Source organism: Lynx canadensis, chromosome E2 (assembly GCF_007474595.2).
Source record: "Lynx canadensis isolate LIC74 chromosome E2, mLynCan4.pri.v2, whole genome shotgun sequence".
Classification (NCBI taxonomy): Eukaryota; Metazoa; Chordata; class Mammalia; order Carnivora; family Felidae; genus Lynx; species Lynx canadensis.
Genome location: NC_044317.1, coordinates 33,597,123 through 33,614,275, shown reverse-complemented (window position 1 = coordinate 33,614,275; position 17,153 = coordinate 33,597,123). Strand labels below are relative to the sequence as shown.

The 17,153-nt window shown below is 40.0% G+C and overlaps 1 protein-coding gene across 2 annotated transcripts in view; it reads left to right on the top strand.

Moving 5' to 3' along the window:
* TENT4B (terminal nucleotidyltransferase 4B) overlaps positions 1-9,092 on the top strand; it is a 72,822-nt gene extending 63,730 nt beyond the window's left edge. Inside the window, exons 7-12 of one of the 2 annotated variants that reach the window (XM_030298047.1) lie at positions 502-715; positions 2,360-2,486; positions 2,586-2,689; positions 2,934-2,980; positions 4,771-4,935; positions 6,388-9,092. In XM_030298047.1, coding sequence (XP_030153907.1) covers positions 502-715; positions 2,360-2,486; positions 2,586-2,689; positions 2,934-2,980; positions 4,771-4,935; positions 6,388-6,564 — 834 coding nt within the window. In that variant the 3' untranslated portion in view covers positions 6,565-9,092. Of the gene's footprint in view, positions 1-501; positions 716-2,359; positions 2,487-2,585; positions 2,690-2,792; positions 2,981-4,770; positions 4,936-6,387 lie in introns of both variants that reach the window. The other variant, XM_030298046.1, reaches the window with a different exon arrangement.
* The last annotated feature ends 8,061 nt before the right edge of the window (positions 9,093-17,153 follow it).

Sequence of the window (17,153 nt, the reverse complement as noted above, 5' to 3'; positions counted from 1 at the left end):
TGCATAGGTATGGCGTGCTTTTTGTAAGTGTAAGTGGTAGTATAAATGTCAAAAATAGTATCTTCTAAGCAACAAATCTTGGAAGTTTAGCTGGAATGGAGATCTGCTATCTGGGTGGAGTGATTTAGAAGTCTTAATGTTGTCTGTGAATGTGTTCATGAGCCGCAGTGCTATCAACGGCCCGACTCCGCTCATGAGTCAGAATGATTCCCTGACGTTTTGGGCCAAGCCAGCCCTGTTAGCATCCTAGGGCAGCTGTGAAATTCAGCCTTGAATTTTGTAAATAAATTGTCCCCCACCAGTTCTGTACCAGTGGGGCTTTAGTGTTGTCTGAAGCAGTACAGCCTGCCGTTACTCCAGTTCCCTGTTGGCTGCTAGCCTAACCAGAATCCTAATAGTATTGTTTTATAGGAGTGAGGATGTCTCTTATTTTACCCACCTTGATAATTGAGAGAAAATCCAATATAATTTCTTTTTTTTTTTTTTTTTTCCTGGTTTTAGTTACATCCCAGGGAAGATGCTTGCATCCCCAATACAAACTATGGTGTTCTTTTAATAGAATTTTTTGAATTATACGGACGACACTTCAATTATTTAAAGACTGGCATCCGGATAAAGGATGGTGGTTCGTATGTGGCCAAAGATGAAGTACAGAAAAATATGCTTGATGGCTACAGGCCATCGATGCTTTATATTGAAGATCCTTTACAACCAGGTATTGAAATTAGGTAAATTTGTGGGCATTCAAAGAAAGGGCATTGCCACTGTTGTACTTTAAACTCTTTTTAGAAGAGGGGCACCTGGCTGGCTTAGTAGGTGGAGCGTATGACTTGATCTTGGGGTCAGGAGTTCGAGCCCCACGTTGGGTGTAGGGATTACTTAAATAACTAAATAAATCTTTTTTAAAAGCCCCACAACTCACTCTCTCTCTCTCTCTCTCTCTCTCTCTCTCTCTTTATAGGTTGTTTTTTTTTTTAAACATTTATTACATTTATTCATTTTTGAGAGACAGAGACAGAGTGCAAATGGAGGAGGGGCAGACAGAGAGAGGGGGACAGAATCCAAAGCAGCCTCCAGCTCCAAGGCTGTCAGCACAGAGCCTGATGTGGGGCTTGAACTCACGAGCCATGAGATCATGACCTGAGCTAAAGTCGGATGCTTAACCGACTGAGCCACCCAGGCGCCCCTCCACAACTCTCTTTAGGTGAAAATAAAAAATTAACTTCTAATTGTACTCATTATTTTTCCTCAAAATATCTTGCAAGAAAACATGAAAACACAACACACACGCCAGAAAAACACGCTGCATATTCCCAGTGAACTGGGAGTAGAGGCCGTTTGGCCCTGAGAGGCAAAGGAGTATAGATACTAGCTGTTGGTTTGGGTGGCTTGTGCGTGTCTCCAGTTTGCAGGCCTTTTTCTTCTTTGTCGTGACCTTGTTGGCCCTGATTTTAGCCCATTGTCAGTCAGGGCTTTGAGCGAGGTTCCTGAAGCCCTAAGAGGCAATAAACATGGTAATACAGCTCAGAAATGATGAGCAGAAGGGTTCAAAGAGAGTCTTTTCCTTTTGAGCCCCTTCTTTCCTCTTTTAATTTTGCACAGTCTCCCTGTGCCTTTTCCAGCTTCATGGTGGCTTGAAAGGGAACAGCAGATTCCTTCCTTGCTGTCATGGGGTTGTGTTTGTTTGCTTGTATCCTAGTTTTTCTGGGCAGTATTTTTTCTTGCTATCATTGTAGGATATTTAGATTCTGTATTACCAGACTTCATTGGAGATGCTTTTAGTCGTTTGCTTCACTGTGTTAACTTTGAAAATGATTAAGGAAAGGGAGTTAAGAGAGTAGTCATCTAGGGGCCCTTCTCTGGCTTATTGTGCCGTATTATAAACCTTAATAGTTCTGCGTGTTCATTCATGGAGGAAATGTTTATCAGGAAGCTTCTCTATGTAAAGGGCACAAAGATTTTCAGCAAGATGCTCCTTGCTTCAGGAGCTTATAATTTAGTGCTGGAGATATTTAGATAGCTAATAGAAACAAAAGACAGGGATATCTCATTTAGCTTGGTTTCACTCTTAAGAGAGAGCAGGCAGTTAACTCCTTTGTTTGCATGACTGTATGTGAGATAGTCCCTGTGGGGCCAGAATACGTTGAGGCAATTTATATGCCATAATGTACTTACTGCAGGATACACACATTCAGAGCCTGGGGAGTTGTGGGGATGGCCACCCGCCCTGCCCAGATTCTTTGTGCAACTGTATAAGGAAAGCAATTGCCTTTGCTCTTCTGGAAGAGGGCCTGTGCACATTTAGTTCTTATTAAGCACTGGTCACGCTTACTATCTTCTATATATGTTTCTTTTAAAGGTAATGATGTTGGAAGGAGTTCATATGGGGCCATGCAAGTGAAACAGGCCTTTGATTATGCCTATGTTGTTTTGAGTCATGCTGTATCACCAATAGCGAAATACTATCCCAACAATGAAACGGAGAGGTAAAGGCTTAACTAAAGACAGCCCTTTGGGTCAAAATTGGTTGTGGCTTCGTATCTCCGAATTAACGTACTCCCTCTTTTTTCTTTAAACGCATGCAGCATATTAGGTAGAATAATTAGAGTAACGGATGAAGTTGCCACGTACAGAGATTGGATATCAAAACAGTGGGGCTTGCAGAATAGGCCTGAGCCTTCATGCAATGGTAAGAGTTTTTCATTGATTGATTGACCGAACATTAGTGGCTCTTCTGTGTTGTGTGTGTTTAATGGGAAGAAACGTTTTCCAATCTTTTGCCACTCTTTCAGGAAATGGTGTTACCTTGATAGTAGATACTCAGCAGTTAGATAAATGTAATAATAATCTATCTGAAGAAAATGAAGCCCTTGGAAAATGTAGAAGTAAAACTTCGGAATCTCTTAGTAAACACTCTTCAAACTCTTCATCAGGTCCAGTGTCTTCCTCTTCTGCCACACAGTCCAGCTCTAGTGATGTCGTAAGTATGAGGACGTGGCTTTTCTGAACCTATGCTTAGGAGTTCTGTTGGGGGGATAGCTGTCTAGAGGGCTAAACTTAATTCCTTTTCTTATTTATTACTGGGAAATTTTAATAACTTATATTGATTGTACATGTCCCCAGCATTGGATTAAAATTTTGAAGCATACAGCAAAAGTGAGAGAATTTTAGTGAACATCCATATACATCGCCATTAGACTCTGCCATTAACATGTTACGTACTTATCCCATAGCTAGCCATCCATCCATCCCTCTATCCACTAATTCATCTTATCCTTTGATACATTTCAAAGTAAACTACAAACATCGGTACACTTCCCCTAAAATACTCTAGTGTGCTCATTAGTGACCAGCATTCAGTATTTGGTTCGTTTTTTCTTTTGATCCAAAATTGACGTACAAAGAAATCTAAATTGTGCACCAGTGAATGTTAACACTGTGTGCACATGTGTGACCCCAACTATAACAAAGTACAGACTGTTACCATCATCCCAGAGAGGCCCTTCATGATGCTTTCCAGTCAGTCCCAAATTCCACCCCATAGGTAACCACTCTTAAGATTTTCTAATACCACAGATTAGTTTGGCCTGTTCCAGAATTTCACATAAGTGGAATCATTGTCGTGTATACTCCTTTGTGTAGGGCTTCTTCCACTCAGTAATGTTTTTGAACTTCTTGATTGAATTTTTTTAAGTTGAGGTATAATTCACATAACATAAAGTTCACTATTTTAAAATACAGTTCAGTGGTTTTCAGTATATTCAGTGTTGTGCAGCCATTGCCACTAAGCCCAGTATATTGCCATCGCTCCTGAAAGAAACCCATCAGCCACCTTTAACCATTCCTCCCTCCCCGAATCCCTCGGCAGCCCCACCTCTGCTTTCTGACTCTAACTTACAGTTGTACCTACAGTTACTGTTCCTCATCAGGGTTAATTGTGAGTGTGCTTCCTTGAGATATAAAATGGGCTTACCCATTATTTGAATTTTGACTTTATTAAGTCTGTGACATATAGAGTAATCTAACTGTGGAAGGGACATCATTTTATGTTGTTGGCGATGACCACGGATCGTAATGGAATCATGAATCCTCATATGCACCATCTACCTGCGTGCCTTTTTCCTTCCTAGGGGAGAGTTCTAGAGGACGGAGCTGAGCTAGAGGTCACAGACACAGTGGGGCAGACACAAAGACAGCCTCAAGAGCGAGCTTTAGGGACTATGAGTGTGAAGGTGAAGGGTAGACCTGAGCAGAGAAGTAGCACAGTTGTGTCCCAGGCAGCCCAGAAACAGGTGGGGCTCAGCCCATCGTCTCCGAGAAGTTCTTAACCACGCGGGGTGTTCGGTTGGAGCACTCACTGATTGTTTATCACAGATGCGCAGAAATTGAGTCTTTTGAATCAGTCGTTTTGTATTTGGTTGAAGACGTTGAGTCCGGGACCTGGGGCCTTATCTTTGCCGTGCTCTTTGCACTGTACCGTGGTTCATTTCCTATCAGTGGAGGTGCAGATAAACTTGGACCTCTGTGAGCCCCTTCCAGGCTTATTAACAAGGTCAGGTCTAGACAATAGGTTTAACAACGAACAGAAACCTTCTGATAAAATAAGCCACCTAAGATGTTTGGAGGGAAATTTGTGGAGGCAACTCAAGCGGTTAATTTTGTTAATTCGTCAAGGTGCTTCCCTTAACTCCCAAATGGCTAAATTTAGTCTAAAAGATGAATATCTGAATTACTAATACGTCACATAATAACTCATATGACTTATGTTAGGATTCTGATGCGACACCATGCAAAACCCCGAAACAGCTGCTCTGCCGTCCGTCCACTGGGAACCGGGTAGGGTCGCAGGATGTGTCCTTGGAATCATCCCAGGCGGTTGGGAAAATGCAGAGCACCCAGACCAGTAACACCTCCAACAGCACCAACAAATCTCAGGTGTGTGGAATTTGTGTGTTTTTAATTGTTCATGTTCAATGCAGACTATTTAGAATTTCTCAAGTGTGAATATATATACACATTGTGGGTTTGAAGAAAACTCTAGGTTGGAAGAACAAACCTGTTTTGTTCTAAGAGGTTCCAAAGCACAATGCTTCCTGTAACAGGGTGTCCTGAAGATCATTATGAGATGCCACTGTAATGTAAACCTTTGTGGGCATTTAGCGACTGGTCCTCATAAGACGTCCCGGCCACCCCACCTTAGTACAGACTCAGCATTTAAACAATTGCACTGAGTTTTTAAAAGATTCAGTTGTACATGAAGTAAGCCCACTATAAGCTTTTGCATGACCTCATGGCAATGTTGTGCACATCTGGGAGTAATATATCCTTCTTTTATATTTTCTTTTCTTTATTTTTAATGTTTATTTACCTTTTTGATATTAAAATAATTTTTTAATGTTTATTTATTTTTGAGAGAGAGAGAGAGAGAGAGAGAGAGAGCAAGCAGGGGAGGGGCAGAGAAACAGGGAGACACAGAATCAGAAGCAGGCTCCGGGCTCCGAGCTGTCAGCATAGAGCCCGACGCGGGGCTTGAACCCATGGACTGCGAGATCATGACCTGAGCTGGAGTCAGACGCCCAACCGACTGAGCCACCCAGGCACCCTCACCTTTTTTATATTTTAATATTCAGTACCTAGTTGCTTGTGTTGAAATGATCAGATAGTGGGTCAGCTGTTGATGAACATCAGCTTTGACTTAGGCCACAGAGAATACTCTATTTTCAGTTTTGTAGTTGTCTAAAATTTTATTAATCATGAGTAAGGAATCAAAATGAGGAAAGAAGCCATTTCATACTGGGCTCTGACCCAAGGCCATCTCACCCTCTCTCAGTACGGTGGAGACCCTGGGGAAGGCCTCTTGGAGTAGAGATGGACTGTTACGTCGGTCACCTCATGCCTGACTCCCAGAATCTACTTTACCTATACAGCCTTGGTCATGTGCACCAAACTCACATCCATGTAGAAACAGCAACAAAGTGACAGGTGATAGCAGGATGTAAGATGACCGTGACCTGACAGTGATCAGGGGTCCGTGATGACCCCTGACCTGGCAGCACACCTTTGTGTCTAAGAGCTTCTTCGGTAATGCTGTTTATTATGTGGCATATTGATGGATAGGTTCCTTGAGAAAAGTTTCACATTCCATATACTCTGAAGAGGGAAGAGGGCAAGGCAAGGAAGGCAATGGTCTGTGTTTTCCAGTGTTTCCATGAACAAAAAGAAACAAAAGTTTTAGAGCTCAGGAGAGTGAATCCCTGAAGTATCGTTTTTTGCCTGCTGGGTAACTTGGCATATTCCTCATTTGAAAGCTCCCTGAGTCAGGTCTTAGTGAGTGCTCCGCTGAATTCACGGTACTGATGTCTCTTTGACCGCTTTCTTTCTCTGCAGCATGGATCAGCAAGGCTCTTTCGTTCTTCCAGCAAAGGCTTCCAAGGTACAACTCAAACAAGCCATGGTTCCTTGATGACAAACAAACAGCATCAAGGCAAATCAAATAATCAGTATTACCATGGCAAAAAGAGGAAACACAAGAGGGATGCCCCCCTCTCAGACCTTTGTAGATAGTCGGCGTTGTGCGATGGACTGTCTTCTGTGTGCAATGGTCTCATGCTCAGGACAGTTGGATAGGGACTCCTGGCGCTCGGGAGCCTTACACTGTTCAGACTTTGATTTAGCAACTGCGTTTTTTCCCAGCTCGCCACGGAATGGATCATGAAGACTGACAACTGCAAAAACAAAAAGCAAGCAAAAAAGGGGGAAAAAAAAAAGGCTGCTCATTTGATAAGTCATATGCTACAACAGGGTCATTTTAAGATTTAAAGCTTGAATGTAAAATAAATATATTTCTCATTGGCTTTATGCAGAGTTATAGGGAATAATATTCAGTGTGGGTAGGGTGATAGGAACAAAAACCAATTTCAGAGGATGGGGTGGGGAAAGAAAACAAAAGTATCTTATAGGAAGTCCAGATTCCAAAGGGGAAAGTGATCTGTGCATGTTTTCTTTTTTTTTTTTTAATATTTTTGCATATATTTACCATTTTATTGTGTGTATATATAGATGACCATATAGGAAATTGATATTTGTAATAGTGGATTTGTTAATACTTTTTACATAACATTACTGTTTAAATTGTAAACAGATTTTTCTCAGGATTAGTTTCAAAAATAATCTGAATTGTCATCTTAACATCCATATATAGGGAAGTGATTAGTTCTATTACTCAATTTGTTTTCCTCAGCATTGAAATGACTTACTCTAGAACCCTTGTGACCTGCTGCAAAAATTTTTCCTCTAAAGAAAAGGTTTATGGTGGCAAATGACGTTTTATTTTGTAAAAAAAAAAAAAAAGAAAAAAAGAAAAAAAAAGAAAAGAAAAAAGAAAGAAAGAAAAAAGAAAAAAACGTACTATGTACTTTTGTGTAAACACTGAAAAGCTCTAGTCATCTCTAAGAATTAACTTGCAACTGTTTTCTATAGTGCTGTCGTCTTGGGCAATGGGCAATTACATGACTTTGTGTTTGTTTCCTTTGCAGTCTTGTTTTGTTTTGTTTTTCTTCCTAATAGGGGAAAAAAAAAAAAAAAAGGCCGCCCGCGTCTGGTCCCATTCCTGTTGCGGTGAAACCCCGAGTCCCACAGACTTTGCATGCTGGCTCCCAACCCTGTGTGCAGCGTGTGCTTGGTTCTCTCGTCTCTTCTTCTTTTCTAAATCCATGCTTAACTACTGTGGGAGAGATTAACTGTAAACAGCTTTAATTAAATCATACTTATAAAAAACTATTTTCTTATACTCCACTTTATGCTTTTGGTATTGTTGATCTTTAAAAATTAAATGGTCTTTGATAATGGATCTATTTTGTATTGCCTTATTAAGACCAAATACTTCTTGTCATCCCATTCTTTATCCTCTCCTTCCATGGAATTGTTATCTTTAATTAAAACTTTTTAAAACATTGGCTTGTTTCAATCATACTGTAAATTTTGGTTGTGGTCAGCTTTGAGCGCAAATGAGATGTATAATTCTGTTACCCATCACATGTTGAGTCTGAAACTCGGGAATGTTGACTATAATAGGATGTAAGTGACATTTCTGAAAATGCTCTCTTTCAATGTGAAGGCTCTTGTGTTTAGCATCAGTGTATGTGGCTCTGTTAATTACAGCCATTTGGGAAATGAGATTCTTTTATATATATACATATAAAGTACTATTGGCTTTTAGGAATTTCTTTTATATACATTTATGAAATACTGAAGACCAATCAGATCATTAATGGACACTTAGTGCAACTTTTTATAAAGAAAATAATGCTAAAGTAAGACCAAAACTGATGTTATCACTGAAATTGACAGTTTTCAATATGTTCGTATTTTAATTCACAATGGGAAAATGTGTTCCACAACTGGAAACTCATGATACTTGTGTAAATCGTGGAAAATTTTAAATGTGATGTTATTTTGACAATGTTTTAAATTTTAGAGTCACATTTTATTCTGATCAGAATTTTTATCAAGATGTTGAGCTTTTGTGTTTTGAAACTAGTTTGTCATAACATATTGTGCTTAATCACAGTATTTATTTTCTAGGACTATTGTGAATGTGTAGACTTATGTTTACTGCTAAGGGAACAATTATTTATAAAATGATATTAAATCCAGTATTAGCTGCCTATTTCAGACACTTAATACTTGCAGAGATCCATTGTTACATTTACCACACTGAAGTTTTGTTTTGTTTTGTTTTGTTTTGTTTTAAGAATCACCCTCATTGTTGAAAGTAAATGTACTCTTAGGGTGCAGATATTAGCGTTCCAATAAGCATGTGATTATATTAAGGTGGTGGTAGCGGGAAGATAATCTTGATTCCATTGGGAATCTTAGGTTTTCGTAAATTTATTGGGAAAATAGTTTTTCCTGTACTGCTGAAGTTTCTTTTTGGTAAACAGTATCTTTCTAAAAGAAAAAGCATGAAGGAGAAATTGAGGTGTGTACATATCCTCAAATGACCAGCATTGTATTCGTGAATACTGTGTATCTTGCAATGAACAGTGTGGAAGCTGTTCATTTTTCAATCTGAAGTAAAATACTTTCAAGAACTTTTAGTTTGCCTGCTCATTTGTTTTGTACATTTCATCTCTGTATTTGACTCCTGTCTTTTTTTCTCTTTTGAGTTTTAATACTTTCTATGAAGATTTTGTGAGTATATCAGAAATGTGTCATTTAAATATTATAGTCCATCCATACTCATGAGTCATAACCTTCCTTTGCTCGTACTTGTAGAATGGGATTTCACCAATTCTGCCTCACTGTGGTGACATTTCTCGGGGAGTCATGTATGTGTGCCTGGTCGGTGTTGGAGCTCCTTGAAAAGTTCTGATGAACATTTCAGTACTGGTTTTCAGAAGTGTTGATGGGTCATAGACACGTCAGCATAAAACTTGAATGGTTATGTTTTGATGACAAAGGTAAATGCATTTTTTCCTGCAGTTTTGAGGTGTCCGTGAAGGAGCCTGGTTTTTAGCGTCTTTGTCTTGTTTGGAGATGTTGCATGTGGTTTTCAAATCTAGCTTTGCTCTCGGGATCTACTGGTTTTACATACAGTTGCCCTACAGGCTTCAGCAGCCTATTTTTCTTTCTTTTTTTTTTTTTTTTTTGTCCTATTTTGAGTGTGTTTTACTTTTACTTGCATTTTGAGCCTGTCATTAATACTTGGATTATTTGCTGTGGCTCCAGATATTCCTGGGTAAAGTCTTCACAGGGTAAAAACATGCATGCGAGGGAGAGCGTTACTAATAGTATTTCTCCTCTGAAGTCTCGTACCTCCATGTGTTTTCTCGTTCCCTCCCCTGTGTCATGGTTAGTGTGAGTTGTGTTTGTCTTAACCTATGGACTTGTGTTTGGGGTTTCCAGAGCTGTAGGCCTGCCAGGAGAGCGGATGGCCACGGTGAGCTGTAGGGCCCTCTTACTGCAATGTGTTCATTGCAAAGACCTCCCCACTGACTAGGATGTAGTTACCAAGGTTGCTCTGTAGAAGTCCCTAGAAATCACCATTATTGGGTATTATTGATAAGTTTTGTTGATTTTTTTTTTGTTCATAGTTACATTTCAATTTTATTTTAATGTGGATGTACAGTTCAAAACTGATCAGTTCCTTTGATTATTACATGCTGTTGATCTCTTAGTGTTTAGGTCACTGACTAGGAATGTTGATAGGAGATTGGTTGCTTCTCAATTAACTTTTCAAGAACTAAATGGTAACATATAAAAAAAAGACATTCCTAATTTTCCTGTGATAAATATTGAAATGTTAAATTAATGATTAGAAGAGTTTATTCTTATCCATCAGTTCTTGCTCTCTGAGCTCATTTAAATGACTTCGGTTAGTGGAGAGTAACATTCTCATCAAGTATTTTGTGAGGAAAATATTCCATAAATGGCTCTATTGAACTTAATTGAGTAGGAAGTTATATTTAATAGTTACTCTTTATCCTAATTTTCATCAGTGACCTAATTCATCTAGTGATGTATTTAGAGAATGGTGCAGCATCACAGTGGGAACAAAGATGTGTAAAAGCAGTTCTTGGAAGTGACGTCTGTATCTTGCCTCAGCTTCTGAACCTCAAGACTCTATTTTATCAAAATATTTATGGGCGGAATGAACATTAAAAGAACAAATTTTAATACGCTACTTGATATTTAACATAACTGAGAAACTAGTCCGAGTTGACTGTGGAAGTTATTTGCATGGCTCGGAAACTTGATGTGACCCAGAAGCCTTGTTCTTTACCGTCTTCTTGTGAGCTGTTTTAACTTTATGCCTTGAGCACCTTTTTTTTTTTTTCCATCAAAGATAATGACCTAAATATCTGTATAAATTGAATGTTGACAGAATTAAGCAGAAGAATTGCTTTATATAAACTCTGCGGATGTATTTGACATCCAGAATTAAATATTTACTTAAGGGCAGCTTTTCAGTTAATACACTGCTAATGTTTGTTTTACTCTTAGGCAGGGTTTTGATTTTAAGTATTTGGCCTTTACATTTTCTACTTAAGTGTATGCCCTATTAAGTGTAACCTAGTCCACAGTCTACTAGCCAGAAGGAGGGAACACCGTAGAAGAGACTGAACCAGACAGATGGAGATAGCACATCCCCTTTGGTGGTTATGAACTTGAGGAATCGCCAGGATTTGCTGAGAGAAATGTTAGCCCTATCGCTAAGAACAGACAATAACAGACAGTCTCTTAATTTGTGTATTTTCAGTGAAAGTGTTTGTTGGTATTTGCACATCATCTTTATTTTTGCATTCTAACATAAGTCTCTGTGGTTCTACACGGCCTTGACTCCTGGTCAAAGCAGCAGTTTCCATGTGGCCTGATTACAGGCCGGGTCTCCGCTAAGAAAACAGTCTGGATAAATTTGTTAGGAGTGTTGTTTTACCTTCAAGATGCTGTAATAATGAGAGCTTGTGAAGTCTCACAAGCTGGGCATTAGCAGAATCGTGTGGTGGGTGGGGAGGGGAGACAGAGGCCTAGGAGAAACTATCAAAGCCAATGACTTGGTGAAGCCGTCTCTCATGGATTAGTGACCTGTACCTTCCAAAGAGAATGAAATTATTTATTGGTTATCAGCCAGATTCTTTGAGTTGAAATTTATCTCCCCTTTCAACTTGGGTTCTGTGCAGTTCGTGGCTGTTGCCTAAATCATTTTGTGATTACCTTTTATATTTGGTTGCAGTCTGTCATAACCTGTCTCTTTGTCCCTAAACTGAAATCTCCAAAATGGAAGCTCCTGCTCTGGTTTTTACATATTTAAATTTTAAGGAGTCACTTTTTAAAAAAGAGTCTCTTGAAAGTCCTATAATCCTAAAATATTCCAAAGACTTATTACAAGAGTATCAAAGTGTTCACTGCACTCACCACTAAAAAGCACTGTCTTATCGCACAGTGTGGTGAAAGTATAGTTTCTGGATATAAAACGTGAAGGGCTATGGAGGTAAACATCTTTTAGGGAAATATACATAGATGTATATATTTAGAAGTTTGGCCCGCCAGTGTTTGTTTTTAATAACCTTTTCGTTTATTTCCTCCCTTGATCAGCATTGCCTTCTGTGTTAAGAAATGTGGACTCCTGTGAGGTGCTGGAGGTTTGAGTCATCTTGAAAGCTTTCCACTCTTGTCTAGTTACCGCTGCAGAGGCACTAAGGAATTTACCAGAAAAAGAGATTTGATACAAATGGTTTATGAAATCTCGACATTTCCTGAGGTCATTATCACTGGGCACCAGTTACCAATACTATGAATGAATTGCACACCTGGAAGCTCGCTTTTTGCTTTTTTTTTTTTTTTTTTTAAAGCTCACGACGATTTCTTCAAAGACATCAATTGTTTGCCTCGAAAATTTTATAAATTGCATTTCTACGCACATCTGCCCCCAGTGCTTACCATTGGGCTTATTATTCATAATCTGCAATTCAATAAAGGCTTTGTGCTTTCATTTATCTTCAAAACCTCTGGTATGAGCCTTTATGTAAGACTTGAATGGCTATTAAAAAAATTATCTTGTAATTCTAAAGACGACCCTGTTTAGACCAATGAGAGATTCTTCTGTACGTAGAAAGCATTTCTGTGGGCTTCCAGCCTTTGTAATGCCAGTCATGGAGTGGGAGATGCTTTAAGATGCTGTTTTCTCTCCTGCACGGGTCTCCACAGCCACTGCAAGACTGAAGCCAACTCCCCACAGTCTGCTTACTCGCAAATACCACCCCATTTGTATCCTTTGCTTTGACGCAAGGGGTTATGCTTGCTGTACTAAGAAGTTGAGATACTTTAACCGTAGGTTTTGTGGAGCCACGAGTTACACAGACTAAAAATAGAATAATGAAAATGTTTGGTTCTCCAAAGAACAGAGAAAGAAGTGGGGTTAATAACCAAGTGCAACCAGAGCGTGTTTTCCCAAGGGGGGAGCGTCAGCCCTAGGACTTGGACTGACTGTGGTTGCCTGGAACCCAGCTAAGTGGTGGTGAAGAAAATCCTGGATAGTTTGCTTCCAGATCATCACAAGCTGACTTAGAGTGAAGAGTAGCTCAGCAGTCTAGACAACAGGCTGGTAAAGCCAGCTCTCCCGCCCCCCCTCCCCAGCCTGGTCTCTTCTTGCACATGTACTGGAAATGTCCCTTTTTTTTTTTTTTTTTAAAGAGTATAATCAAAATATCTTGTTAGCATCCCAGAAGTTGCTCAAATGGTAAATTAGAGAATGAACTGAATATACAGGACGACTTTGTCCATCTACCTAGACACAGTGCATTTACTTAAATTTCTCAACTAACGTGTGAATGCTCCATTGTGAAGAGATGTAAATAATATGTAAATATCTAAATGTAAGGATCTGGTTACCCTTCATCCTCTAATCCCACCTAGCTCCCTGGAGCTACCTGCTCTATTTATTTATTTTTATTTTTAGAGGGCGAGAGAGTCCCGAGCAGGCTCCACACTCAGCACAAAGCCCAACACGGGGCTCAATCCCATGCCCCTGGGCTCATGACTTGAGCTGAAATCAAGAGTCAAGACACTCAAATGACTGGGCCACCCAGGCGCCCCATTACTGTTTTAATATTTGCGGATGTAGCTGCCTAGATTTTTTAAAATGTATTTACATACATAAACCTATCTGCACATACATGTCAGGGAGTCTCTTCCCCTTTTGCATAAGTGGTAACATACTGTGGTATTCTGTAATCCCCCTACCCTCCAGAGAGCTCTTTCCCTCTCTACGCAGACAGAGGTCTATTTCATTCCTTTTATGATGCTGACTTTTGTTTGCAGGTAGCTTTAGTACATTAACATGTCAGATACCCCAGAGCCCTTCTAAACTGATAGATTTATGAAATATCCAGTACTTGAGCTTATCTTGAATAGGAGTTTTATTAAAGTATTGCTATTTGATGGCACTTTACTTCTGAACTGAGCTTTCTGAGGAAAAAACAAAAATTCCCCTCGTTTTATCTTCTTTTAGGTGAATTTTCATGAGTTGCTTTGAGAAGTGTTTCATCTTTGGTACTTTTGCTAAGATTGAAATGTAAACACAACGTGGTCACGTGAAATTTTTTAGAAAATGTTGCCGTTGACAAAAGTGATGCTGAAAAACCAGTTATTGACCATTCTCCACCATCTGCCCCCCAAAACTTGATATTTTAGGTTTTAGGTCCTTTAACAACGGCAAGCAGCAACTGAAAGTCTCTAAAAAGAAGTTATCTGTCTTAAAGTAGAATGACTCGTATTGTGAGCAAAGAGAGCGGACTCTGGCGAGAAGAAGGAGCCAGTTATTTGGGTCAGAGAAGGCAGAGAGCTGCCTTGAATTTTGTTTGGGAAATCTGCTGGAAAATTTTGTTGGAAAAAGAGGATGGAAGGTGGCTGTGGGAAATTCCAGACAGTGATCTCCCTAATCCTTAGGAACAGAGTGGTGTTTTTTTTAGGAGAGATTTTCCTTGAAATCGTTTTCTTAGGCTCTCATTATGTGTTTGTAGAATTTCTGCTGTGATTTCTATTCATTAGTGTTCAGAAAAACCTGTTGTGAGACGTTCTACATTTACCAGGTTAGGTCAGTTTAAGAATGCAATGACTTTTAAGTGGGAACATTCTTCACCTTTAAAAAACGTTTTATACTTGTTGCTTGTCTAAGAAGCCATTTAAAAAACCCAAACAAACTAATCCATGATACAATCCATCTAGGAAATGGCATAAACTTGTGTCTATGTGTGTATGTTTCTAAAGCGAGTAACTGACTCCTATGTGAAAATACGGGATTACAGGGTTGAAGAGAAACCCGTTAGAAACATGTCAAGGTTTAACGCCAACATTATTCACACGAAACAGGAGAGGGTTAAACGTATCAAATGACCTGTTTAAGTGGTGTGTCAATTTTCAAAAGAGCTGTAGCTCACCCGTGCAAAAATGCAAACCATTTCTGTACTTAAATCGCCTGGCAGGTATCTTCAGGAATGTGGCTTTGCACAAGGACTCAAAATAGCTGTAAGGTACATTACATCATGCGTCTTTGGTTTTTAAAGTCCAATTCAAGACAACGGTGCTTTCACATAAGTAGGCAAGACATTGCCACCGGAACACAGAAGGTAAGGGGAAAGTCACACACGAGCAGCCTGTGGAGACAGGTGTGTGTAAGGCTGGCAGGCAGGGCTGGGCTGAGGGGCGTGGGGACTTGGTGAAGAGCAGGTGGATGGGGCAGGACGGCAGTTTTGTCATCAAGTCAAAAGGTTCTACAAGTCTGTTTGCCATCCCTTCCTTCCCTCTGCTTTTTCCCTGTCCTGAGGCAGCCACTTCCAACTTTCCGTGGTTTGGGGCGGGTGGAGTGTTTACCTCGATGTCTCTAAATGATATACCTCTAATGCCACTTCTTGCTTTTCAGTTACTGAAATCATGTTTCGGGGCACCTGGCTGGCTAAGTCGGTGGAGCATGTGTGTCTTAGTCCCAGGGTTGTGAGTTCAAGCCTCACGTTGGGTGTAGAGATTACTCAAAAATAAAATTTAAAAATTATGTTTTGGGGTGCCTGGTTGGCTCAGTCAGTTATGAGCCCGACTTCAGCTCAGGTCACGATCTCACATTTATTGGGTTCTGGCCCTGCACTGGGCTCTCTGCTGTCAGCACTGAGCCTGCTTCAGATCCTCTGCCCACCCCCCACCCTGCCCCGCGCTCGCTCGTGCTCTAGCTTTCAAAAATAAACATAAAAAAGAAATTATGTTTTGACTTCTTACCACCCCCAAACTCCTTTCGTGCCCCCGCCTCCCGAAATAATTACGTTGGATTTTGTTTAGCACAATATTCAGTGTTTACATTATCGTGACCGTGTAGATGCTGCTCTTACCAATTAAGCTGTATACTTAAAAAAGATTCCTTTTTTTTTCTGTACAAGTTTTTTTGGTTTGTTTTCTCAAGGTTTTTTTTGTTGTTTTGTGTTTTTTTTTTGTTTTTTTTTTTGGTTTTAGTTTTCCATGTACTTTAGTAATTCACCCTAAACACTGCCATTTTCTTTCCTTTCCTTCCCTTTCCTTTCCTCTTCTCTTCTCTCCTCTCCTCTCCTCTCCTCTCCTCTTCTCTTCTCTTTTCTGTACAAGTTGTTTTGGTTTGTTTTCTCGAGGTTTTGTTTTTTTTTTTTTTTTTTTTTTTTTTTTTTTTTTAGTTTTCCATGTACTTTAGTAATTTACCCTAAACACTGCCATTTTCTTTCCTTTCCTCTTCTCTTTTCTGTACAAGTTTTTTTGGTTTGTTTTCTCGAGGTTTTTTTTTTTTTTGGTTTTAGTTTTCCATGTACTTTAGTAATTCACCCTAAACACTGCCATTTTCTTTCCTTCCCTTCCCTCTTCTCTCTTCTCTCTTCTCTCTTCTCTTCTCTTTTTTCAAGTAGACTCCACGCCCAGCATGGAGCCTAACACAGGGCTTGAACCTACAGCCCTGAGATCAAGATCTGAGCTGAGATCAAGAGTTGGACACTTAAGCCAATGGAGCCACTCAGGCACCCCAAATGCTACTATTATTCTAAGCCTCTGCAAATGCTCAGGTGCTCAGGGATTCCAACCCCTTCCACGCCTGGAGCTTCTGAGCAGCCATGCCCGGTGCATACGCACCGCCCTGCTCTCTCTCCACCAGCACCTGGTCCCCTTCACACACCCCGTGGTCAGCTCCCGTTCTCTGCATCCCGTGTCTCCCTCTTTTGTTGATAAGCTCTCATTAGTGCACAGTCCCAGGGGCTCCCTGGGGAAGGATGCACAGGCACTCGACACCTCAAATTGTCTGTTCTTCATTTAGACTCAACTGATAGTTCTGCCGGACACGGAATTCTGGCTTGGAAAACATTTTTCCTTCAGAATTTGAAAGCATTGCTTCATCCTTCCTCGTGTTGTTATGAGAAAATTAACTGTAACCTATTTTTTTTTTCTCTTGAAACCTTTAGGGTCTTCATTTTGGTTCCCAATGTTCTGGCATTGTCACTATTACAGAAATTAGGTGGGTCTGTTTTCGCCTATTGTACCAGGCCGTTGGTGGCATGGATGCTTTCCATCTGGCACCGCATGTCCTGGATGACGGGGAAACCTGGAATTCTTATTTTTATTTTCCTCCTTTCTGTTTTCTCTGGACTCCA